General features: G+C 33.5%; 3 protein-coding genes across 5 annotated transcripts; 1 reads left to right on the top strand and 2 right to left on the bottom strand.

Moving 5' to 3' along the window:
• Positions 1–3,902: 3,902 nt before the first annotated feature.
• On the top strand, positions 3,903–7,657 carry LOC100805130 (serine carboxypeptidase-like 45). Of its 2 annotated transcripts, XM_003531865.5 has the most exons (10): positions 3,903–4,369; positions 4,455–4,556; positions 4,698–4,793; positions 5,254–5,346; positions 5,438–5,517; positions 5,707–5,988; positions 6,120–6,244; positions 6,484–6,576; positions 6,702–6,819; positions 7,253–7,657. In XM_003531865.5, exons 1-10 carry the CDS (start codon positions 4,123–4,125, stop codon positions 7,400–7,402), a joined length of 1,386 nt encoding a protein of 461 aa, XP_003531913.1. In that variant the 5' UTR covers positions 3,903–4,122; the 3' UTR covers positions 7,403–7,657. The 2 variants fall into 2 exon arrangements, with proteins under 2 accessions (XP_003531913.1, XP_006585840.1); XM_006585777.4 differs by lacking the exon at positions 4,698–4,793 and having other exon boundaries at positions 4,024–4,369.
• A 3,135-nt stretch (positions 7,658–10,792) lies between these two features.
• LOC102664273 (inactive leucine-rich repeat receptor-like protein kinase CORYNE) lies at positions 10,793–13,587 on the bottom strand. 2 transcript variants are annotated; one of them, XM_006585775.4, is made up of 2 exons: positions 11,880–13,587; positions 10,793–11,258 (listed from the first exon to the last, which is right to left on the bottom strand). In XM_006585775.4, exons 1-2 carry the CDS (start codon positions 12,791–12,793, stop codon positions 10,946–10,948), a joined length of 1,227 nt encoding a protein of 408 aa, XP_006585838.1. In that variant the 5' UTR covers positions 12,794–13,587; the 3' UTR covers positions 10,793–10,945. The 2 variants fall into 2 exon arrangements, with proteins under 2 accessions (XP_006585838.1, XP_006585839.1); XM_006585776.4 differs by having other exon boundaries at positions 10,793–11,255; positions 11,880–13,575.
• A 2,687-nt stretch (positions 13,588–16,274) lies between these two features.
• LOC100798227 (ADP-ribosylation factor GTPase-activating protein AGD3) lies at positions 16,275–26,263 on the bottom strand. Its single transcript, XM_006585774.4, has 19 exons — positions 25,803–26,263; positions 24,521–24,597; positions 23,381–23,481; positions 22,980–23,050; positions 22,542–22,604; positions 21,772–21,816; positions 21,059–21,124; positions 20,918–20,965; positions 20,731–20,826; positions 20,612–20,653; positions 20,235–20,450; positions 20,005–20,136; positions 19,667–19,891; positions 19,486–19,572; positions 19,070–19,408; positions 18,344–18,489; positions 18,149–18,242; positions 17,017–17,477; positions 16,275–16,851 (listed from the first exon to the last, which is right to left on the bottom strand). The coding sequence occupies exons 1-19, from the start codon at positions 25,845–25,847 to the stop codon at positions 16,734–16,736; spliced, it is 2,472 nt and encodes an 823-aa protein (XP_006585837.1). The 5' UTR covers positions 25,848–26,263; the 3' UTR covers positions 16,275–16,733.
• Positions 26,264–26,583: the final 320 nt, after the last annotated feature.

The raw sequence follows: 26,583 nt of genomic DNA, 5'->3' as shown, positions 1-26,583 counted from the left end.
TGTCTAAAGGTCAAAATTTCTCATAATTTAAATAAAGAGAAATCATCTATGAACATAATCAAATACATTTGTTCATTCTATGAATCCATAAGGAATAGAACACAAAAATATGCATGTATTAGTTATAAGACATCCTTATTTCTTTCAGCACCTGAATTCTATTTTGTTTGTTTATTTTCCCTTTATATACTTAATATATAGACTATAAGGTCCAACCAATATAAAGGATCCAGAATTTCCTATAACACAAGCATCCAAATTCCTTATTAAGAGATATGACTTAAGCGCTTATGTTATAAAGTAACGAAATTCTTATTTAATTTTAAGTTTTGTAGCACCCAAAAATATTTGCAATAGGAACACTCAAATATCCGTAAAAGAATTCATAACTCGCAACATTTGAATCACAAGAGAGACTAACTTTATTATTTCTAATTGAACAAAATAACTGAATTTGTTCAAATTAGAAATAAAATTTGGTTTAATAAATAACTCAATATATGTCTCAACCAAATTCAAATGAAATTGAGTCTTTTAAAGTAACATAAAAGTTTTCATAGCTTCAACTATAACTTTATGTCATCGTCCACATAGAAGAATTTTTCATTATCACTTGGCAGATGATTCCATAGGTAGCATCATATAAACATATTTTTGTGAGTAGAAGAACCAAAATCTACCCACTAACGTCCTTCGGCACAAAACTAAATTAACTTTAAAACAAACAAAAATGAGAAGTATATCATTTTCACACATTAAATAGTGTAAATGAGGCCCTTTTTTTATATGCCTCATCCTACATAAGTAAAAAGAAAATTTCTTATCTTGTTCTCTTGTTTCTTCTCTAGAAAAAAAATTATGCAATATCTCCAACTCTCAACTGACTCCCCTCAAACTCTAAATTTTATAGGGATTTAAATAATATGAGTAATTTAAACCATAGTAGTAACAACAACAACAATTAAAGAAGAGAACAATAAACATACAATGCACAAATAATCTTTATGGTAAATTTCAAGATCCAAACAAGATACCTAGCGTATCATTAATCCTCAATCTTTGGATTGAAAAAGATTAACTGCAAGTGCTACTCTCCATGCATTGATCAAACATTGGTGATAAGTCCTATCAAACAAAGGTTGTCTTTGGACACTCCATTGCTCACATGGAAAACTTATATGATGATTACTCCAGTCAAATAATGATTGTCTTTGAACATTTCATTATTCACATGAAAAATCACACTATTTATAATCGTCACATGTTTACCATCGCAAGCATGTAATTATTCTGCCAAATTGTGTCTTCCTTTGGGTCGAACACAATTCGCAGGAATAGTTCCATGCAACATCCATGTAAATTCAATCAAATCAACTTACGCAAGAAAAGTTACTTTGGCAACTTGTTGTTTCAATTAATTTAATCAAAAATACAAGACAATCTAATATAATAAATGGGAGGTCTTAAAATTACACAACTTTCACATATAATTTAGTTATATAAAAGTATATATAACAAAACATGTAAATATTTTGCAGAACAGACCCATGACAAGATACCTAACACAACATTAATTCTTAGAGAAATTAATATATAATTGGTACTCTCAACGCAATGATCAAATATTGACAATAAATTCTGTCAAATAATAGTCTTTCTTTGGACTGACTATATTATTCAGATGAAAACATATTTATAATTGTCACACATTTATCATCATAGGTACACAATATGATTTGGCCAAATTGCATTTTCCTTTGGGCCTAACATAATTCGCATAAATAATTTCATACAAAATCTGTGTAATTTTAATTAAACTAATTTTCACAATAGGAACTACTTTTGTAATATATCGTGTCCATCAATTCAATTAAAAAATACTAGACAAACAAATAAATGTAAATGATCTGTTATTGCTAAATTTACACTCAATCATGATAGCAAAAATATAAAACTTTAATTACGAAAAGTAAATATCATATCCTTAAATTATATTTAATGCTATCATTGATTTATACTTAAAATACCTCAAGTAAATATTGTACCCGTAAATAACGTTATCACAAATATATGAAAGGAATTAAAAAAAAATCATGTGTAAATTCCTAAAAGAAATCTTTAAAAGATTTTATATAAATAATAAGATTATTCATAAAAAAATATTTTCTTAGTACTAATTTATGTTTGTGATGTTTGTGCAATGCACCTTGGAGACCGGAGAAACTTCACTTAACTTTAATTTGCTTTCATGTTAGGAAATCAGAGTTATATAAATAAAATATATAATAATAATTCTTTTTTAATTTATTAGCATTACAAGAAACATGAAGCACAAATTTTATTCAAAAGGAAGTGAAAAAAACCAATACATGATTATATGACGTTAAAAGCCAATCATTAGAAACCATGATCAAGAAAACAACAAAACAACTTTTTTTTCTCACGAAACAGAAAAACAACTCAGTTCCTACAAACCAGTCTATTGCAAAAAAAAAAAAAACAACTTTAATTCCCAATAGTCTTAAAGGATCCTTATAAAATACCAATAACCACCAAGAGTGTACGTTAGATCATCAAGAAGAGTTTTAGGAATACCTGGATCCAAAATGATTGATCAAACAAATGCAGCAGAATTTGAATTTGTAGGTGATTTCTGATCTATGCAGTCTTCTGAGGATCTGTTACGGAATGGATAACCGGCTAACAGCCTAACCGATGGCTTCATGATTATTCATCAACCGAAACTTCTTTATTCCTTAATAAGACCTTCATAACTTTTCATAGAGAGAAAATAAACTATATGTGACGGTTCGGTATACTGGGGACCATAGTCTTCTTATAATATGTTAACCTAATAGGATTCTCATTATCCCCTAATGGGAATTGACAACTCACTTAAGTCCATATCATTTGATTTGATGGTCTAACGGGTTTACTTAATTTTGATCATATAAAATAAAATTTATTAATGATAAATAACTAATATAATTGTCTTATAATATTAACCCATATTGAAACAACGATGACCCATTCTTTGGTCTCCCCATTGTATGCTGACCTCCCCCTCTTTCCCTCTTTCTCTTGCTGACATTCTTTGTAAGGATAGTCTCGAATAGTTTCTTTTAGTTTTTCCTCGGAAGAAAAGAAAAAAACAACAGATGTCTTCTTATTAACCAATTTAATCTACTTAAAAAAAACAAATTAATCTCTTCATTTTTTTTGCCAAACTCCTTTAAAGAGTTTTATTTGCTAAAATTAACCTATTTCAAAATAAACGTTAAGTTTATGAACAAGATGAAAGGTATTTGATAGAGGTTTTATTAAAAAAGACTGTTTTTTAAAAATTTCTTTCAAAATATTTTTTTAAAATTAATCATAAAGACTTGAAAATACATGTCTATGGTCCCGCCCGTCGTGTAGTAAAGTTTACTTAAAAAATTCTAGCGGATACACTAGATAAATAGTTCTAACGGATAACTATGGAGAACAATGATGAAGATGCATAACATACATTTCATTTATTAATATCAAAATAAATTTTGATGAAGAATGAATGTTTTTTTTATGAGAAAAAAATTTAAGTTAGACCTTAAGAGTTAATTGGAATTATAATAAACTTTAAGACTCCAAGAACACATATTTATAAAATACTTATTAATCATCCATTCAGAAGATTTTTACGGCTGTCATTCACGTTTTTTTTTAAATATGAATCTTTGTTGGTATGAAAGGATGAGTGCTTGAAAAAAAGTACAAAAGTGAGAGTGGAGAAGCAGAGAATGAATGACAATAATAAAACAACTCAAATTGTCACACGTGCATTTGCACAGTCACTCCACAGTTCCCTCCAGAGAATGAATGACAATAATAAATCACCACCACATTTCACTCCACAGTTCACTGTACTTTCACTCCTTCGCCATTTTCCAACCCCAAATTTCAAAACACACCAAAACTCCAAATAATAATAAATAAATAATATTTACAAAAAGCAAAAACGTTCCTCCTTTTTATATACACAATAGAGGCACAGCAACTCACTCTCTCACACAACAACAACTAGCTGCAAAGCTTTTTGTGTTCTGCAACTGAAAGTGAAGGAAAAGAAGCAGAAACCAAATCATGTGTTCTCTACTTTGGAGTTCCATTGCATTGTGTGTAGCTTTCCTACTCCTTGAGCTTGGCGTTGTGCACCCTTCACCCTCACACCATAGGATCACTCGCTTGCCGGGTCAACCCCATGTTCAGTTTCATCAGTTTTCAGGTTATGTAACCGTTGATGACAAAAACCAGCGTGCACTTTTTTTCTACTTTGCTGAAGCCGAAAAAGATGCACTTTCCAAGCCCCTTGTTCTGTGGCTCAATGGAGGTGCTCCTCACTAGTAAATAAAAAGTTCTCAATCAGATAAGAATTTGAAAACTTATTCTTTGTGTTGTGTCATGTTCTTTTGAAGGGCCTGGTTGTTCTTCTCTTGGAGTTGGTGCATTTTCAGAGAATGGACCATTTAGGCCCAAAGGTAAGGGCTTGGTTAGAAACCAATTCAGCTGGAACAGAGGTAACTACCTATCTATCTTTTTGAACAATTTTTTGTTTATACATATCTATTGTTTTCAGTAATGGTGGTGGTTTCACTTTTAGCATAACTTTGAGAATATGACACGCTGATTAGCATTGTGCACATATATATGAGTTGCAGAAGCGAATATGCTCTATTTGGAAACGCCAATTGGAGTTGGATTCTCTTACTCAACTGATACTTCCTCTTATGAGGGTGTGAATGACAAAATTACGGGCAAGTTTTTAATGTTCACCCGTCTCTACTTGACATCACCAACTTTCTACTTTTTTAGTCGTCCCTTGAAATAATTCTCAATTTCATTGGTTTGAATGGTGATTGGTAAATAACCATTAGATGCAAGCATTTTCACATGGCTAAAGAAAGAGTTTCTAAAGGAAGATCCGGGTCAACTTTCTTTCTTCTTCATTTTCCCCTTCTTAATTAGTTCTCACTATCTCCCTTTTGCTTTTCTTGTTTGTTATCTTTACCTTTCACAAAATTCTCTCCCAAGTTCCCAGAGTTTTGCCCAAAGTTTTGCTTATTAACATAATGTTATTTCACAACCTCCTATTTTTCTTTACAGTTATGCCTTGTCCTCTTCCTAAATAGTGCTGTTTTTCTTTACAAAATAAACAGATATGCTCCTTTAAAGATTGCCTTGGTTTTCTGAAACATTTTGTCTTTCTCTTTATAGCCAGGGATAACTTGGTGTTCTTGCAAAGCTGGTTTATAAAGTTCCCAGAATACAGAAACCGAAGTTTGTTCATTGTAGGAGAAAGCTATGCAGGTAACTCTAACATCTATTTATGTTTTTTCATTTATGAAGAAGCTATGGTTAAAATATGCATATATTCATGTATTTTGTAATTTATGTTTAGGTCATTATGTTCCTCAGCTGGCTGAACTTATGCTCCAATTCAACAAAAAGGAGAAGTTATTCAATTTAAAAGGCATTGCTGTGAGTTATAGCACAAACTTCTGATTATTCTTCTTTTCCTATTCCCGCCACATGTCTGCTTGCTTTTATCCTTCTGATATCCGTTAAGATTTTGAAAACTAGAGAGCAAAAAAGTTCAGCTAAAGATTCATCAGTTTTGCAATTTGACTAAGGAATTTAGGCATCTGAAGCTAGTTTCCGTTGGTGCAGCTTGGTAATCCAGTTCTAGAATTTGCAACAGATTTCAATTCGAGAGCTGAGTTCTTCTGGTCACATGGATTAATTTCAGATACAACGTACAAAATGTTCACTTCTGTTTGTAACTATTCAACATATGTGAGGGAATACTATAATGGTGCTGTTTCTCCTATCTGTTCAAGTGTTATGAGCCAAGTTACTACGGAAACAAGTAGATTTGTTGACAAATATGATGTGACCCTTGATGTTTGTTTATCTTCAGTGTTCTCACAAACCAAAGTCCTCAATCCCCAGGTGAGTTTATCCTATAGCTTCTCTTCAATTCCAACTGTCACAACCACTTGATTTTCTATCTAACTTCAATCAAAGTACCGAGGGCATGAAATTCTGGTCTTGTTTTTTTTTTTTTTTTTTATGTCAAACAGCAAGTAACTGAAACCATAGATGTATGTGTGGAAGATGAAACAGTCAATTATCTGAACAGGAAAGATGTGCAGTCAGCTATGCATGCACATCTTGTTGGAGTTCAAAGATGGTCTGCTTGCAGCAAGTAATTCTCCTCTCTAGCCTTCACTTATATTTTGTGTTGTGTTTATGAGAACAATGAAAAAACATGTCAGAAACTAATCGAGTTAAACCTTGTGTTCTACCCTGCCTCTCTTCACATAAGCATGTTTTTTAGTGTTGTTGCTATTTCGAGTCTTGGACAGAAACATCCAGTTACTTTATGCTATATGCTTATCAGTGTCTCTTGTTAATATAATGAGTCTTATGCTATATGCTTATCAGTGTCCTGGATTATGAGCTGCGTGACTTGGAGATACCAACAATCACGGTTGTGGGGAAGCTAGTCAAGGAGGGAATACCAGTATTGGTTTACAGGTACATGATACATGGTTACATCCTTGTGAAGTGAAAATTCTATTCTAGATCAAATGAATTTGGCATAATAGATTACAGTGTGTATAATTGGCTTTGAGAATGAATTTGTAATTGTTGTTTTGCAGTGGTGATCAGGATTCAGTTATCCCACTGACTGGAAGTAGAACACTAGTACATAAATTGGCAAAAGAACTTGGATTGAACACCACTGTGCCATACAGGGTGTGGTTTGAGAAGCAGCAGGTGAACCTTGTTCTGTTGAGTTTTGCTGATATTACTGGTCACATTGAATTCGAGTTTACTCTCTATGTAACATCAATGTAAATAATTTTATAGTGTCAACCAAAAAAAAATTATGGTAGTTATAATTTTTAGGATAACTATCCTAAAAGTCAACAAATTTACTAAAAAATAGATTATGCACTAATAATATAAAAAATGTCCGTCCAATAATAAATTAATATGAACGATAAGTTTGATAATAACTACTACGTTGGAAGTCATGTATCATGATTTCTAATTGGTTGACTTGTAAATTTTTTTAATAGTATATAGCAATTAAATTCAACTTATATATAACAATTTGTGATTGAATGACATTATAAAAACTGAGTGCATATACTGTTTACTCATTGAAATTTTATTGTGCTTATGAAGTATAGCATGCTTGTTTCAGGTGGGTGGGTGGACTCAAGTTTATGGTAACATCCTTTCATTTGCCACCATCAGAGGAGCATCACATGAAGCTCCATTTTCACAGCCTGAGAGATCACTTGTGCTGTTCAAGTCCTTCTTAGAAGGAGGACCACTACCACAAGAGTTTTGATATGCATATATATGTCGGTTGTGTCGATAAAATGTGATTTTTGGATTGTAGTTTAATTCGTTTCACTGTTAATCAATGGTGCCCAATTTCAAGTGTAGAAAATTTTGTAAAGTTCTCAAGTAAGAAGGGAGGGAATTTGTTGTATTTTTTTTTTTGTCAGTGCCTTGTTTACTTTTACTATTTATAAAGCTGCATTATGTAACTAGACGTAACTGTCTGCTCTTAATTATGTTAATCGGTAACTTAGTGGAATAATCTTCTGCTGTGTTTATTTTTCAAGAGTGGAAATTTAATTAGTAAATTCTGGAAAGTTACACCTAGTAAAGGGTAAAAAGAAAGTTACACTGGTAACATACATGCGTGTTTCAGAAGTGTATGGCTAAGCTTCATATACACTTGTCTATCTTATTTTTTTTTAAAAAATGAGCATCACCAGCTTATAGTTATGCAAGCTAATAGCTAATCATAATTAGAAGTGCATTATTCAATGGGCGAAACTTCATTTATTTCTGGTCAAAAGAAGCAATTGTATGGAATGATTATTGTCTATGTCTGGCGGGACCTAGGCCAATGAGATACCGACTTATTGTTATGCAAACTAATGAGCAAATGGCTAACCATGATTCAAAATGTATCTTCCAAATAACACAATGGAGTAGACTCTAGGAGGCCAGTGGAAACAAATCACGAAATGCACTTGCTAGCTTTTGAAAAATTGGTGCACTGAATGGTAGGCACACTAGGCTAATAAATTATTCATAGAGGTTAATGGAACAATTTCAGGAAATTTCATCTTAAGGAACATTGAAAATGAATATTTAATTTTAAGGAATATAAAAAGTTCAAAATGTTAAAAGAGACCACATAACTTATTTAAAGAGAAGGACCGTTATATTTCAATTAATAAACAATAATGGCCTTATAAAGAAATTTGTAAGTTTTTTGTTCTTCATGAAAGATTAGCAGTTATAAGTGGAATTTTATTTTGGATACATGGAACTGGAAAAAAAATGCAAATGATTATTACTTTTGATTGACTAGTAATAGATAATTTTTTATATTGGACATATAAGGTTCAAAAAATTACGAATGAGTTATGAGAATTATTGTATGGCCATTTGTTGCCATTGCGTATCTAATAGTAAATAACATTGTTTCGTAAAATATACATAAAGTTATGAAAAGTTCTGTGTACAATAACCAGTTATTATAGAATCATTATTTGCAAGATTTATATTAAATCGTAAATTAACAATAATTTTATGAATGGCTATTATTTAGTATTAAATAGTTATTTGTTCTATTAAATAAATAAGAATAATAAAAATAAGTTTATTTTCATAAAGATACACGAAAATTATAAAAAAAATGTAAATACTTATTATTTATTAATAAGAAATTATTTATTCTTAAGGAGTGGTCATTATTTTTATTTTGGGAATTTTTGCCCAATACCTAAATATAATTCCTCTATAAATTATTTATATAATATACTTTTAAAATATTTTAAACATCTGATATTTGATATGATTCAATATTCACTCATCATTTTTTTTTGTTTAATCATTCATATCATTATTCATCCACGTTAATCTTTCCTACGACTTTGCTAGTCTTTTTTTTAAAGACGAACCACTTGTTTTAATGCAATAGGTCTTGTTCTAAGAGTTAATGAATTTAGAATTTTTAAATCAGATATTGAGTGAGTTCATGAAAGGAAAACAACATATTAAAAGAACTTGGTCTTGCCATCTTGGAAGAAAAATGCAATAGGTCTTTTTTTAGCAAAAAAAAAAAAGCTTCTTAGAGACCGTTGCATTTCTTCACCATAGATCATAAATACTTGTATGACTTTGGTTGTTCCTTTTGGTGTTTGGGTTGTCATTAGTTATTGTTTTTAGTGATATATGTTTTGGTGGCTTGATAGCTTAATAGCTTATAGCTAAATCCGAATTTTTTAGAGTTTATCTTTTTCTTTTTTTTTAAAAAAAAAAAAGTTGAATCCAATACATTTAAAGAAAACATTTTTAAACATAAAAGTGACTTCTTTTAAATGATGATATACTAAAAAAAATAAAGCTGTTATAAAAGTTAATTGGAAGGAATTTCTACTTTTTAAAGAGAAGAACATCTCAAACATTAGTTATGAGACAAATTAAGCTAAAACTTAGATTGTTACTGCTCCGCAAATCTGTAATTATTTGATTGTAACTTGAGTTATAGATGTCAGATTTAGTAATGGTAAAACATTGAGATAAAGGCTTTTCACACATACTTAAAGTGTTATTTTTTAATAGTTTGGTGCCAGCTTTTGTTTGACTTCATATCAGATTTCAGTTTCGCACAGTTAAAGCTTCTTTTTAACATTAATATTAAAATTCAATCTACCGATTTCACTTGTTGCACTGTGTGAATGCACTATCACTTGTTTAGGTTAAGGTGAAAGTTTGTGTGATACATTATTTATCCTGCCCCCTTCAACAATAACCATTCATATTTTTTGTATGATTAAGCACCAACTAGTGTTCTTTTTTGCTCTTTTTTCGTTTGTTGGAGCAACAAGTACCAAATATCTGAATGATTGAGTTGTGCCACATGAGAAAAAACAAATTAAGGAAACCACAAAAAGTTATGGCTTGAGTATGCCGACTTGCCCTTTTTCCTTTGATTGGAACCCACCAATTTATGGATATTTCATTTTCATGCCCTTGCCGTTATCTATTTCATTTGGATAGTGTTCAACTCTTTCTTCCTCTTTTTTTTTCCTATGGTTAATGTATGTTGCTCCTTTTCCATGTTTTCTTTTTTCTTATCTCATAACTAAATTGTGTCCTTACCTCTTGATAAATGCTTAGTTTGCACGAAATGCTTTCCAGTTTAGATATGCAAATCAGAGGCTCGTTCCTATTTATAAGACTTACTTTTTAAACATGTTTGTTTCTTTATATAAATACTCAATTCATATTATCTCATGCATTGATTATTATTAAATTAAAAATACATTAATATGTATATAAATTTTTGAAAAAGTATATAAATTTAGGACAAATTTATTGTAATCAATCAAATTAACTATTCTTAATCTTAGTGAATCAGATAACTGAATCTTGTAAATAGGAATAGAGGTAGTATTTTAAATGTTCACATTACAAGTAGAACTCTAAAAGAGATTCTCAGCAAAACGTTTATGTTAATAACAATCATGGCATTTTCTCCTAGGATAGAGCTATAGTACTGAGCAAGAAAAGAAAACTCTTGTTAACATGACTAGTCATTTACAAACAAAATATAATAGTGTGACCTAAACCCACCACAACCTGCAAAATCAGCCAAAAGAAAAAGGAAATAGAATAGAGAAAGAGAAAATGGAATATTAGAAACCACACCATGAAAACCAAGATCATGCAAAACAATCAATTACACCAAAACAATCAATTACACCAGAATCATGGGCACTAACCAAATTCCCCTATCATCTTATTACAGAAAGAGGGGATAAGAGAAAGAAAAAAATATCTAGGAACTGAAGAATCAAGGTTTGTTTCAAAAACTGTGCAGTTGCGTTAGCATGTGAACAAGCTCATCACTAGAAGGCCTATCTGCAGGCATATCAGAAAGGCATGCAGCAGCAATCCTAACAGCCATTAGCATCTCATCTTCCTCACCTTCTTCTCCTAACATGCTCTTATCTAGAGCTTCACGTGACTCACCGGCTTGCTGCAAGTGTCTCAACCAACATCCCAAACTTCCCCCACTGGCTGCTTCTCCAAAGAATGGATCTGTAGGGTCCTTACTGGTTAATAAAACACCTAGTATGATGCCAAAACTGAAGATATCACTTTTGTCGGTGTACCTGCTGAAATTGCAAAAAACACCATCCAATCTAAATACCATGAAGTTTCACATACAAGAATGGAATGAAGTTAAAATTAACATCTTATTGGCAATACCATACCCATATATGAAATGCATCAATCAAGCAATCTTTTTATTGTTATTACTTATTTTTAAGTTATTACTATTAAGATTGATGTATCCAGAGATATACACAACAATGAAAAACTAGAAATAAGTTAAATTGGAAAAGAAAAACCTTAGTAAATTATTATTATAATTTTTAATTGGGGTCTCAATCACCAATCTAGGTTTAGTAGTTTGCAGCATGTGAACTATACAAGTAATGGGTAGTTACAAAAACATTAGTTTTGCAAAGTCTTAATTATTAAACAATAGCAAATGACACCATGACAATACAGAACAATAATCACGTTTCACACTAAGAGTCTTTGATTAAGGTACTCCAAAGAAGGAGAAAAAACCAATGAGGAGTGGAGCTTTTAAAAAGGTAACGAATCAAGCAAGTGCCCAATATCAACCAACTAGTTACCCATTTGGTGTAAAAAGTGAAAAAACAGAAACAAACCAAGTTCAAAACACTAGTGAGTGAGTATGATTGAAAGCAATTGATTTGTCTTACCTGCAATTGTGGAAACATTCAGGAGGGGTGTAGAGAGAACTTCCTCTATCCAAGTTAGGCAGAAGTTTAGCCAAGCCATAATCTGCTAATCTAGGTTCAAACTCAGCATCCAACATCACATTAGTGGGCTTCAAGTTGTAGTGCAGAATCTGAGGCACACAAGTGAAGTGAAGATACTGAAGACCCTTCACCACACCAACAGCAATCCTGAGCCTAACTTCCCAACCAAAGGGCAACTCATTCTCCCTCACTCTATTCAACACATCAGCAAGACTCCCAGTGGACGCATAATCATAAACCAATGAGAATCCATCAGGCTCACGAACATAGGCTCTCAAACTCATCAGGTTCCTATTCCTAAGGCTTGCAAGAAGTTCAAGCTCAGTTTGTATCTGCCTCTTCACTGATTTCCTCTTGGCCTCCGGGGAATTGCTCTCAAAGGGTGTTAGCCTTTTGACTGCAATAGTGAGTCCATTGTCAAGCATAGTTTTATAGTACTTCCCATTAGGACTCGAGCCAAGCAAGTGGTTTTCCTTTGCCAAAGCTGATTGGAGTGTCTTGGAGGCAATTTTGGGGGAGAATATGACAGGGCCCTTGAGGATTGGTGTGCGGTTCAGATACTGAACAACACAACGAACCACAAGTGCAAACAGAACAGAACAAACTAGCCCAGTGACTGCTCCTAAAACCATGCTCAAAATTATCTTCCTAGGGTCATCCTTGTATCCTGATGAAGATGGTGCTGCTGACGATGGCCTAGAAGGTGAGGGAGGCTCTGAAGAAACATGCTTACTCAACCTTCCTTGACACTGCACAGTGTTGTGGTGCAAGCTGAACAAGAAGAGAAGAAAAAGTGGCTGGAGTGCCAACAATTCCCTTGCAAGAGAAGAAAGGATGTGCCTTTTCCTAAACATGAAAGCACAACAAACAAACAAACAAACAAACGAAGCCACAACCAGAAACCAATCTCAGAAGCTCCAAAATGAGAGGCATGAATCACTCACATGCTCAAAACCCCTATCACCTACCTCAACACTTGGAAACAAGACCAAGAACAACTTTTTATACTTGGTGCTAAAATGGGTTTAAAAAAAAGTTGCAAGCATAAGCATCTTCCTCAACCTTTTCAACCCAAAATCTTAACAAAAAAGCCGTCCCAAAAAAGCAAGCAGACATGTTATCACCGAATAGTCTTACTTTTTTCCAACGAATCCCATCTTTTTCCTCTTCCGGTGACCACCCATAAATTTTCCACCTTCACACGAATCAGAACAAGAATTTGAACCTCCAAAAGAAGAAAAAAAACAAAAACAAAAACAAAAACCCACTATTCCGAGGTGCCAGCAGGGACTAACAAACCCAACCAAAAGCAAACTAGACCCAGAAACAAGTTGCAATCTTTTTCCTTGGAAACCAAGCAGAAAGTCAAAAAGTTGAACAAAAATTGAAGGGGCATGAACATGTGGCGGTAGTAGTAACCAAAACTTGAATAACAATAACAGCAAAAAAAAAAAAAAAAACTCCTCTGAAACTAAAATGCAATGTGCTTAAACACAAAACACAGTGACAGAGTCACGCACACAGCATGTAGAGTGAGTGAGAGTGATTCAGTGATTGTCTCTTAGTTTTGTTTCTCTCTCTACACTCTTTCTCTCTCATCCGATGACAACAAAGAGCCATACCTCTGCGACAAAAACTGGTTCCCGCCTTTGTGAGTAGCCAGCACTCAGGACACAGTACTATGTGGGCCCCACATTTGGTCCGAAAGCGAAACATCGAAATCCGTGATAGAGAGAGGGAGAATGTACAGTTCGTATCGACCGTGTGATTTCATCAGACCGCATCTGGACCGTTGAATTGAGGGTGCATGGGAATTTGTGATATGCTGTATATGAGTGAGTGTGGTTAACAACTCTAGCGAACACATCTTATGTTTGGTGTGTGTCATTAGTAAAGTTATCTCTTTTTCCATCAAATAATTGTTTTTAATTACTACTACTTACATTTCAATTTCAATTATATATTTGCATGCTTTTACTTTTCCATCTTTCTATCTTATCTTCTGCTACGTTTAGGAACGACTTTAACCAAATTTTAACTTTCAAGTTCTCTCGTGAAATAGGAAAAATTCGTTGTGACATTGATTGGGTTGTTCTACGAGGAAAAATCAAGTTAGTTACTCAAAGAGTAATTTTAATTAGAGTTTCTCATTATTTTCACTATTTATTTTTTAAAATATAATAGTAGTTAAAATTAATTTCTCATTACACCCATTAAATTTTTAAGGATGAATCGAGAGTATGAGATTAACTCTTTAGATTATTGTGATGTAGGAAAAATAAAATCGAATTATTTAAGCATAATAAATGATTTATTCGAGTCCGAGGATCTAGCACTCAGTCTGGGGTGAGTGAATGAGCAACACATATATGTACAGGTGCAAGCAATAATAGTATGAATAAATTATCAAAGGATATAATTCATGTTTGTTTGGTTAATTTATGGCATGAGGCATTTTGAAATGAAAAATGACAAGTACTTAGATTTTAAATTACTATAATCTAAATCAGGCATTTACAAATAATTATTATAGCAAATATCCATTTGATAATTTACTAGAGTTAATTATTTTTACCGTGATATACATTTTAATATATAGCTGAGATTAATTTAAATATATATCATAACTATATTTATTGGTTTAAAATTATTTCTTTCAAAATCTAAAAACAGACATATAATTGGATACAGTCAGTTCCATTTACTTTTTTTAATAACCAAACAAAACAAAACCAAGACATAAGTTCAGTTTTTTTTTTCCTTGTTGGGTTGAGTTTTTTATTTGGAACGCAAATGCAACGTTTTATAAATAATTCAGATTGCGAATTTCACATATTAGGTGCAACTATCGTTTTCATAAAAATATTGATGTCGCTCAAAGACCAGTGGTGTCTTATTGAATGTCAAATTTTTGGTTGATAGTCAACTATTTACACAAGGCATTGTATGCTTTGACCCATTAGTCATAAATTTATACTTAAAAAGTGGTCTAGTGCAAGGGAATAGAATTGTGTGAAAATGACCTTGGCCTTTTAAAATTAATTTTAATTAATAGTTAATCAAACATGGGTACCAAAATTTATGCTTAAAACACACGCTAAACCATTAGGCCATTTTCCTTGAAAGTATTCTCCACAATTTTTAATTTAAATTTAGATAAAATTTTCAAAAAATACTCAGAAAAAATAGAGGTATAATGAAAAATAAATAAATAAAAATCTCCCACAAGTTAAAATTAACTTATCTAATCAATTTTAAGAAATTCTCTTATTTAACTTTTCCAAAAGTAAAAATACATAATTTGATTTTTATTTATGAAAGAAGTTTAATTTATTTGCCTCACTATTTTTTTCCTATAAGTATTCTTTTAGTTTATACAAATTGGAATTATCGGGACTATATTTAATATAAGATTTCATGAATCGTGGTCATATTTTATAAGTAACTCTTTATTTTCTTAAAATGCCAGAGATATTAATTTTTTCCTAAGATATTAACGTCACTTTTTTCTCTAAATAATTGAAAAATGATATGAAAATAATCTTTTGCGTGCAATACTTAAGATACTAAATCGTAGTATCATTTTGTAATATTGAAATGATGAATTGACGCTAATTTTTTCAGTAAATCAAATTACCATTATTTTCTTATAATTAAAAAAACAGAATTGATGTTCATATTTTTCAAAGACCAAGTTAATATCACTTGTATTCATTTGAAAGATTACAATGTATCTTTCCTCTAAGTTGTGGTCTCGTCATGAGTCATAACCCAGTTCAAGAGGCCCCACTTCAGGTATTGTTACTCTGTCACTAATATCAATAATTATGTTGAGGTCACCCGTGACAAAAGTTGAGTTTTAGATGATAGCTGTGTTAACACAACATGAGTGTTGGCCACCATAACCTACAAGATTCCTCACGGTTAGTTTTGTAGATAAAAAAAAGGAATGCCTATGTAAAACAGTGAAATTTCCCATTACAAAATATCTAGACCTCTTTAATTGTTGCATTCGTGCAGCAACGGTGATTCTTTATTGTTGGATACGAAAAATACAATGGACACTTCTACCCAATTCTCGAATTACCATTGCAAACTGAGGCTGAAATGGACCACTTTCACTTTTTGATTCAATTGACCAAAAAATTCTCATGCCTTCAACATGGTGCCCCACGCCGTCTTTTCAATATCGAAACTTTATAAGATTACAATAATTTGTGTTTTTCTTTTGGGAGGGGGGTCTCTCTAAATAGCAGGTGATTGATAGTCTTCTTTATCAATTTGCCTTTGAAAATATATAATTTTTTTTATCATATAAATAAATACATCAGAATATTAGAGAACTAGGGACATGACATCCTCAGCACCTGTCCCACCAAGGCACCAAGTAATCCCAAAAATACAAAAATGTAAAATTACAGCCACAACACCTTCACAAAAACCAATGTACACAACATACACAAATCCCTAGCCTAATGCATCGCAGCTTCACCTCAAAAGTAAACAAAATTACACAAACATCATATTACAAAGTGCTGGCTGGGTGCTACCAGTGCAGCAGAGGCATAACTCTTTTACTAAGACCAATGTGGCCATTTTTCATTACAGATCTTAGCACTATTTTGCACAAAATGACTAAGGGGCAGGCATTTCAACCTACCTCTCTCCCTTAATCCTTCACACTAGTGACATTTCAAAAAAACCAGCTTTTCAATTTATGAAATACAAATTTACATAATCCAATCTTCCATATTTTATATATGTATTATACTCCGAGATTTTTGCCTATCACTCTCATCCATTAGAATCAGTCAATGGAGCATGGACTTCCCTGTCACCACCAGCATTTGACTCTGCAGCAAGCTCAATAGGGGTTCTTCCCTGCTCATCCACAGCCCGAGGATCGGCTCCCCTGCATTTTTAAAGATTTCGGTGTCATTCAATGAACCATGTCTTCAAAGTAAATTCAGGGTAAGTGCCTGGAATGGTCACTTAAATGACATTATCAGAGTTGAAGGTGACTATTAAATTGTTGAAAGAACCAGATAAACCATCATATAAGTTAAATCAGACTCACCTAGAAAGCAATAATCTAGCAAATGTAGATCTTCCTTTGAGAATACAGCGATGTAGTGGTGTTTGACCTCTCGAATCACTTGCATTAACATTTGCACCATACTGTAGGAGGAGCTCCACCATGCCAATATCTGCAGTTTCACATGCGAGATGAAGTAGGGTGCACCCTTCTAGATTGTCCATGACCTGGCCTTCTTTAGTGGAGGACCAGTCCAATGTGTTCCCTGCTAAAGTAGAGCCGTGATCATGGCTAGTTTGCTCTTGTAATAGCATTACTTTAGCAAGGGTTAAGGAGCTGCTGCATGTTGGCTCATAAACAGCATTAACATCAACATCAGAATTAACAATGTAACGGTATACAGCTTTTTTATCGTTAGCATGAACAGCCTCCCAGATTTGTTGTGCTACCAAGAGACAGTATTGATTGTCCTTTGGCTTGCGAACAAAAAGCTTCTCAGCATACTGCCATGAAAAAACAAGTGGTTCAGGGAGTCTGAAATACAGCAATCAGAAGGTAGCATAAAAGGCTCAATAGTAAAAAAAACAGAAGGTAAATACATGAGTACAGTTAATATAGTAAATACATCTCCAGGTGGTTGGCCTTACAGCCAAAAAATGAAAACAAATAAGCTATGCATTACTGTATATAAATCATTAACCAAAATATCAAGTCAAATGGAGAGCACCACCCCATTCATACCCTCTGGTCATTTTAAAAGCTAGTTAAAGATTATGCTTTCATCAATAAATAAAAATTATAAGCAGTCAGCAGGGACAATTTAGTCTCTAAGTTTCTGCACTAGTTTTGTCTCAGCGATATATCCAATTATCATTAATTGCTGCTAAAGAGCTTAGACATGTGATGCATCAATTTTATTTGATGCCTAGGTAGGAATTCTAATTGTGAGAATCCTACTTTCTTTTCCTTTTTCTTCAGCTTCCTCAGTCTAAACTCTCATCTGGATTTATTTGAGGCATATTACTTTAAATTAGACCAAAATCAACAAAACATTCATCTGCTTTCCTTCCTCATTCCCTAAATCTCACCCTTTTACAGGTCTTCAAGGAAAAAGTAGTAGAACATCTTTCTCTGTTAGAAAGAGTTGAAGTGTACAAGCAGAGTATAGTCATACCTTTGCATGGATGAACTTTTCCTTCACAGATAGAGAATCAGATTGACAAGGTTTGGTGATGAAGAACATCATTGGTTTATCAGACGTGCTTAAGCTTCAAATTAGTAGAAGAGAATATCAGCAATAATTGTCAAACAATAATAATAGTAATAATAACGAGTCTAATGCAAAGATATAATAATGGGGATTCTTTACCCTGTAGGGACAAGATCAACCTGAAAGGCACTTCTTGATTGTAATAATTCCTCCCAGACTGAGTTGGCAAAAGTATTTCCAAGTGACTGAAATAAACTTATGACAGAAGGTTCCCACACTTTAACATCCAATGTAAGAGACCTGACCTGTAACAATAGAAAAAAAATGATCAATATATTACAGCCTCATCACAAAATAGAAGTGACAGCTAAGATCTAAAAATCTAACCAGCTAAAACTTCAATTGCAATCTTCACCCCAATGTTAACCTCTAAGTTACGATATAAAAAAAGGCACTTACAAAGTGGGTTGCGTTTTATAAAAACATCTACGAACATTTGTGTAGTTTATTATAAGTTAGATTTCAAAGATTTTTCTTTTATAAAAGAATTTATCAGAAGAGAAGAGAAATAAAGAACAGGAGAATCAAAACCGTCCTAAAAGTACTGAAGGAACTCTCCCTTCCTTCTGTATATCCAATAAAGAATTATGTTTGCTCATATTGGATTTCTAAGGATTATCAACTAGGCCAACAATGGCTCCAGCCATATAGTTATTTCATAAAGACAACCAACTGTTTTAAATTATACCATTTATATCAACTTCTTTTTCTTTTTTCTTTTATTACGCCATGCTCATTGTCAAGCATCCTTACAAATTATATTCAAAACTAAACAAATAACTATAACATAAACAAGGATCAACAAAGTGGACTCGTATGGTCTACCTTTGATATGTGCACACCAAGGTTACGATGTACACCAGAACACTCAATGCAAACAAGAACACCAAGATTTAGTGATGCCCAATCAGGTTCAGGAGCTCCACAATCAGCACATTTATCATTCCCACAAACTCTTCGCAGCACATCTATTGGCTTCTCACTTTTAGTGCAGGATCGCTGCTGTTGCAAACTTCTTGAGGGGCGCTCCAGATGCGCAGAAGTAAAACTTCTATCTGCTGCACATTCTTCAACAGCATAGTGATCAAAATCTGAACTTTCAAAAGAACTACTCTCACTGGTAGACCTATGATGACCACTTCCCATTGGGCTTGCAGGCAACATCTGATAACAATTGCAACATTAATCAAATTGACTTAAATTTTATTTCTACATGATCACCAAAAGTTCTTGGAAGTTACCCTTTCAGGAATTTGAGAACTCAGTAATGAAGCAATAACACCAGTGATTTTTTCAATCCAGTCCATTTGGTCCAGTGCACTCTCTGCCTGCACTGACAAGCATAATTAAGGAATGAAACTATAAAGCTTTAATCACCATCCATGTATGAATTAAAAAAATCTAAAGAACACATTAAATAACCTGCAAAGTATAGTTCTTGGTTGGTGAAATGATCCGGAAGCAAAACCTCAAATCTGATTGGTCAGCATCTACTTTAATTGTTGATGTAAGCAAGTTCACAGTGTGATGAGCAACAGATTTCTCATCATGTACTCCACCATGATGATGAGAAGACAGCCATCGACTTAAAAGTCCAGAACCAAGCTCAGAGCTATTCCTCTGGCCAGAATGTTGACTACTAGACCCCTACACATGATAAATAACCACAAAAATGAGGTGAAATTTGTTATAAAGAAGCAATTATTTTAGTAGGCTTAGTTTAAGTCCCTCAAAAACCAACTTATTTTTCACATTCTTACAGATGATTTGCTGCACTGTTTACGGTAGTAATACAGCATTCCCCGACTATCAAGAACAAAAAATCTCCTTTTCCAGTCCCCCCTTAAGTTAGAGGAACGCTTTGAGAGATAACCTTGTCGAATAGTTTGAACCTAAAATGATGATAAGACAAGAAAGTTATAAAAGTCAACCACTGGGAGAAAGTAATTGTTAATAACTTCAATCAACAATTTCCAGGCCTCAATTCAACCTTTCCCTTGGCAGCAGATTGCATAACTGCCTCTATCATCTTATGTGAACTTCTACCAATGGCTTGTATACCATCTCCATTAGGAGACCCATTAGAACCATTTGAAGCCCACCTACTCTCCCGATCAATCTGTCGTTTGTACTCTTGCATTCTTTCATTTAGGGCTGCCTGCTCATAATTGGACCTTTCTCTTGATTGCTGAGCATAAGTCAAGACCTGCAAAACAACTAGCCTTGAGTGAATCAATTTGTTTTCACCGACTCAAATGTTCGCCAATTAATCACCCTCAATGTATCACTTGATAAATGTTTTTTATAAATGGCATGCACTTCCAACAACCAAAAAATGAGTGTGTAAAGACAAAGCTGATTCCAAACCTGGTTAATATATGGCTCCATTTGGTGCAACAATTCATACCCCTACAAGTGAAGTAAATTTAAGATGAGCGAGTTGAGACGAAGAATGTTGAAAAGAATAATTTAAGCAATATGTCTACCTGTTTGAAGTAACGAAGATGTGCATCCATGGTCCCACTGACTGCTTCCAAAAATTCAAATCTCTTCTTTGCTTCAACATTTGACAAGGCAGTAACCTGGACAAAAGACTCTTCGAGTTTATTTGTGAAAACATATGCATGGTAACAGTAATTATTTATGTACTTCTGATCAAATTAATTTACTAACCAGATTAAACCGAGCTTGCTCAAATGTAGATCTTGCACTATGAAGCTCCTGAAACATCTCCAAACATTTGAAGGATTAAAGAATTGCATATTCCAGAGTGAATCTAAGCTGAACAAAGACATAAGACACACAAGGGCCTACCTCTTCTAGGGCAGTAGCTACACCAGTTTTTGTGCCTTTTCTTAGTGACAGAAACCTTTCACGAGTCTGCAAGAATAGCATATTTGGCAATCATTAGAGAAACTTGATTTTGCAGCTTCTAACACAGTTGGCTCCAAAACAGGTTACTAAAGGTGTATTTTAACAGCTTTGGTTCATCTTAGTAGTCAATTCAAATTGTTAAATTCATTTATTCATTATATATCCATTGATCTCATTCTACTTGAATGGATCATTATCATAGGCAGTACGCTAAGCATTCATATTTTTTCTTAGAATGTGGGTTTGGGTCTAACTCAACCCTACAAAATCGGCTTGTAAGGTGAGAGTTGACCCCCCACTTATATACACTAATTAGGCCTCATAACTAGTTGATGTGGGATCTCCAACATACACCCCTCATGCCAAGGACTGGACATCTGCACTCTGCAGGTGGTCAGATAGCAGCCTGATAGTGGGTGGCATGATAGGCCCAACAACAAATCACTAGGATAGGCTCTAATACCATCTTAAAATGCGGGTTTGGCCTAACTCAACCTTACAAAACCGGTTTGTAAGGTGAGGGTTGCCACCCACTTATATACACTAATTAGCCCTCATTAGTCATTACTAGTCGATGTCGGATCTCCAACATTTTTCAAAGCAGGAGGAATATACATGGGGAAATTAGAAATAATTTGTGATTGAGAATGCACCTGGTCATAAATAAGGCTAGCCTTGTCAAAGCGTTTCCGTGCTTCCTGCATTAAGAGAGGATCCCTTAGGACAGAAACTAAGTGCATAAATTGCTCACAGAAATTTTAATGTTGGAAGTAAACATCAACTATCCTTGTTATGAGGTGATATTTAGAGTCGACATTACCAAAATCAAACCATATATAGCCTGTAAAGTTTAAAATGCTTCCTATAATCACACTAACAAAATCATAACATGGAAAATGCAACCTAAATATTTAGCTCATATTTAAAATGGAAAATCTTAAAATATTGAGAGTTGGAAGAGAAATTTAGCTCATATGTAGGATCCTGCTGTTTTGTTAAAAAAACCAAATATTTGACAAGCTTCTACAGGAGTGACAACAACAACAACAACAACAACGCCTTATCTACAGGAGTGACATTTGTCCAAAATTTTTTATAGAATCTAGAACAAAAATAAACAATAGTACTACTCTTTTCACAAGGGCTTCAAGAGAATTCCGGCTCGAATCCTAAACCTGTGCATGTTTGGATTAGCTTACTTTGAGGAAATTATTATTTTTTTGGCAGCTCCCTGGCCTGGTTGAGCTTTTGGGGAAATAAGGCGATTTATTCTTATAATTTAAACTCTCCCAAACATCCTCATAACTAACCAAAGAAACGAAAAACCAATTAAGAGCAAAGCAGATATTACACAGGGTAAACAGAAAATATTACAATAATTTTTTTCTTTAGAACAGAAAAAAGAAAAGGAAAAAAACAGTACCTTGACCTCTTGTAAATCAATATTGACAAACTGAAGCAATCTGTCATTTAACATATGCTCAACCTGACAAGAAGAAAGCAATCTATGTTACTTAACGGTGTGGCAGACATTGTGTTACCAAGAACTGATGGACAATGGCCAAAAATCCAGGATGAAACTCCAAAATAGCTAACTGCTAAATGTCATAATGGGAATCATCTTCCAAGTTGTATTCTTTACACTTTGACGTATGTGTTGGCAGTAGATCATAATTATTGATAACTAATTTTTCCCCTTTTTGGAAAGGAAGAGATTCATTAAGATAAAAAATGTTACAGAGAGATTGGAGTAAAAGATCCGCTGCTTTACATTTTCTTTCTTTAAAAATGCATCATTAGGAGTCTGTAACAACTAGAGAAGTATTAAAAAAGCACTTACAAGTACAACACAATGGTTTACCTGTGATCGAAGAACTTCCTTGTATGTACCAATTTCTCGTAAGGCTATGGTGAATTTGGTCATAACAGGACCTGTAATAGAAACTCAGTCATAAATCATTTCATCACCATTAGACTTTTAGAGTTAAAGGTAACATACAGACTTAAAATCAAATTATGAAGTCAGTTTAGTCCCAAGCACAGTCAGTAGTCACTAAATTATAGAGAAAAACTGCAAGCAAATTATCTCAGTAAGAATTGAAATTAATAGAATGAAATGTTAACTGAGTCAAGTATTAGAGTCATCGTTTTTATGATTGACAGCTCATCTGGGGTGCTAAAAATGGAAACATAATCAACTACCAGGAGGAACAGAGAACCTTTCATCAACCATCATAATATTGATGTAAAAAGGGAGCATACCTCCAAAAGCCACACTGATTGGGTCATTATGCCCACCACCAAAAGTTTCCAAGGCACTTGCAAATGCAATATCTCCATCATAGGCCTCCCCAAGTCCTTCACTGGAAAGTACAAAAGTGAAAGCAAATAAAGCCTATAAAGAAAATACATATCTAACATCTTCAAAATCAATATTCAATATATTATGATAAGCTGTGAGAAACTACTAAGTATTTATAAGAACAGGGAGAAAAAAAGCACTAAAATTTTCCTCTGGATGATTGACAATGATTGTTGTATAAAAACAATAAGGGGCATCAACCCTAGAGGATATAATAGTGTAACACAAAAAACTATTAAGTAGTATCGCCAGTTTCTTCTTTTTCCCTCATGAAAAACCTATTAATTTTTTTTAATTAAAAGTTTGTATCATATTTACTCTGTAATATTGGATATAAACGTTCTGGAAGATAAAAAAATACAGGATGCTTTTGAAAGGAGATGTTCAATACAATAGGCTCTAGCTTGGAAATAAAATGCAATTTATTTTTACACAGCCCATTAGCCACTTTCATGTAGAACTTTGTGTTTAATTCCAAAGGTTTGCCACAAATATGACAGCTAAAATGTTGCAATGCCATGCAGCTTACGCTGTTTTTTGGTTGAAAGGGAATGCCCTATATAAACATACGTTTCTGCCCTTAAACATGCTGCCACGTATGATTGTTTTCATGCTACTCTTTGGTGTTCTGTTATCTTGATTGCTTTTGCGGTGATTTATTTAGAGCCTTTGTCAAGGACATCTCACCCTCTTCTTTTATCTCCTCTGCATTCTCATTATAAAAACTATTTTTTCTATAAACTGCGAAGCTGATTTCATCTAGTCATGAAGAAAACAAATCATAAAAACTGACCTAGAAAATAACAGATAAAAGAGCTAAGCTAATCCAGAACTAAAAACATTCGAAAAGAAAAAGACATGATACTTAAAGAATAATTAAAAAAGATATATATAAACTGCAATTTGCATGGCAAAGATGCTTTCACGAAAACGAGGATAAGAGATATTATGTGACCAATTCATCATGTTTCTCAAAGGTTCATGGCTATCTATTAATACAAATTAATAATGATAGGATCCAAAGACAAGGAAATACATACGTGTATTTTCTACATCCTTTGTAAAATTTTAAACTTCTCTCTCTTAAAGATTCAGCACTTTCCTCCATGCATTGTATCTGTTCATCAAAGAATCAAGGAAAAACAATCTAAGAATACATCAAATTGGTTAGGCGAGAACCTATAAATCTGTATATATGAAACTTATGAAACAAAGGGAGGGAAGTGAAAAGACCAGCATCTGTATTTGAATGTGGTACGCACAACAACAAATTATCACGCATACTATACAAAAATAGTCAATAAATAGCTCCAACCACCATTAACAATAACCTCAAAGAGAGGAACCACTAAATTTCTATATTTACAGAGAACTTCAGTTATCATATCATTCAACCAACAAGCAATACACTATATTTCAGAATCTTCAAAAGATACCCGAATGGTTTATTAGAGCATAAAATATTATTCCAAGATTTACAACAGAGCCCAGTAATAGAGAAGAATGGATTGTTGTTTAATACAAGAATACCAACAAGATTTAAAATAGTAACAGGGAATGAATTGCTAATATGGTGAAGTAACCAAACAGAGCAATGCATTAAACAAGAGTTTAACATAAGGATAAGTTTAGTTTGCAGGTAACGGGGGGAGGGGGTGCCAGGGATTAAAATTTTAAGAATTTATTTATGTTCGGCATATCAGTATTAGACGAGGAGGAAGCTTTCTTGGAGCAATTTCTCCACAATTAGGGTTTATGTTGCTTGACACTTGATGCCTCTCTCACTCTCACTGCTCTACCTAAATCCCACCCTTGATGCCTGATCAAGTGTGCCAACCATCCCTGACTAACCTCAAAGACCAGCAAACCGTAAATTAACTCACTGAGATTCTCTTCCAGATTCTGGAACCTTCCCTCTCCATGTATGGCAGTGGTACATACCATAAATCTATGAAGGGAATCACAATCACCAGGCCATAACCCATTACTAGAAAACAGAGAATCCCATGAAGGGAACCATTTTTTTCCCTTTTGTGGGTTTCACAGAATCACAAAAGGAACCTTAGGATTCTAAGCAAAAACCAAGCTTGACACGACCATTCAGATTTCAGAATATTCACATTCCACTTGACAAGACCACAACATGCACAAAATCAAGCTTTCATTTCCTAACATGTTACTCAATAAACCACTAAAACCAGCCGATCAAGCTCAAAAACAAACAAAACCCTGCCCTATGCATACATTACACACAACATCAAAATTAATTTGCAACAAATCCAAAAAAAAAAAAAAGTTTCTAGAAAAAGAAGAGCGCGTGACCTGCTTGCGGAACATAGGAGAGTCATCGAGCTTAGCGAATTGCATTTTGATTCGAACCTAGGATTCGCGCGTTGTTGTTCGTGTTGGTGTTGGTCTAAGAGTAGGTATGGTTTAGCATTATCGCACCACGAATATTCGATCTCGGAATCGAAGTCTCGAACAGCAACACGACCATTTGCAGGGCCCTCAAGCTCACTTCGATTTGGTCGCGAACCCAAAACCCTAGCGCAGAGACAACCTTGGAGTTCGAGGTTGCATGTGATTTTGATTTTAATGTGTTGGGTATTATCACTTCCCTATTTGTGTGTGTTGGTGTCACTTCTTCTTCTCACTTCTCAGCAGGGGAAATGAAATGAAGAAAGAAAGAAAGTAAAAGTATATTGGGAATTGTTTAACCAAATTTTTTCACTAATCCAACCAAAATTCTCGAATCCCATGTGTGTAACAGACACTCACTTGGACTAAAGTCACACCCATTGAGTTCCTTTTCATGCACCTTTCCCTTTCTTGCCCCCCTTCTTTTTCTTTTTTATCTTTCCCTTTTCATTTTTTTCGTATTTTAATCATAATATTATAATACCCTAGTAATAATTATCATCACCTTGAAGAACCAGCTTAGTAAGTGTTGTCAAATTTGAGTTTTTGGGTACATGACTTTATTGAAAATCTGGATAAACAATTTTGTTGTCCACGAGTCTGTCCAATTCGATTAACATTTTAGTTTTACAAATACTAGTAGTATCTTTCTTTATAATATAATATGTTTGAATCAAAAAGATTA

The sequence above is a fragment of the Glycine max genome, chromosome 8, assembly GCF_000004515.6.
Source record: "Glycine max cultivar Williams 82 chromosome 8, Glycine_max_v4.0, whole genome shotgun sequence".
NCBI classification, from domain to species: Eukaryota; Viridiplantae; Streptophyta; class Magnoliopsida; order Fabales; family Fabaceae; genus Glycine; species Glycine max.
Note: the sequence above shows the minus strand (reverse complement) of the source record. Positions and strands in the feature narration are given on the sequence as shown.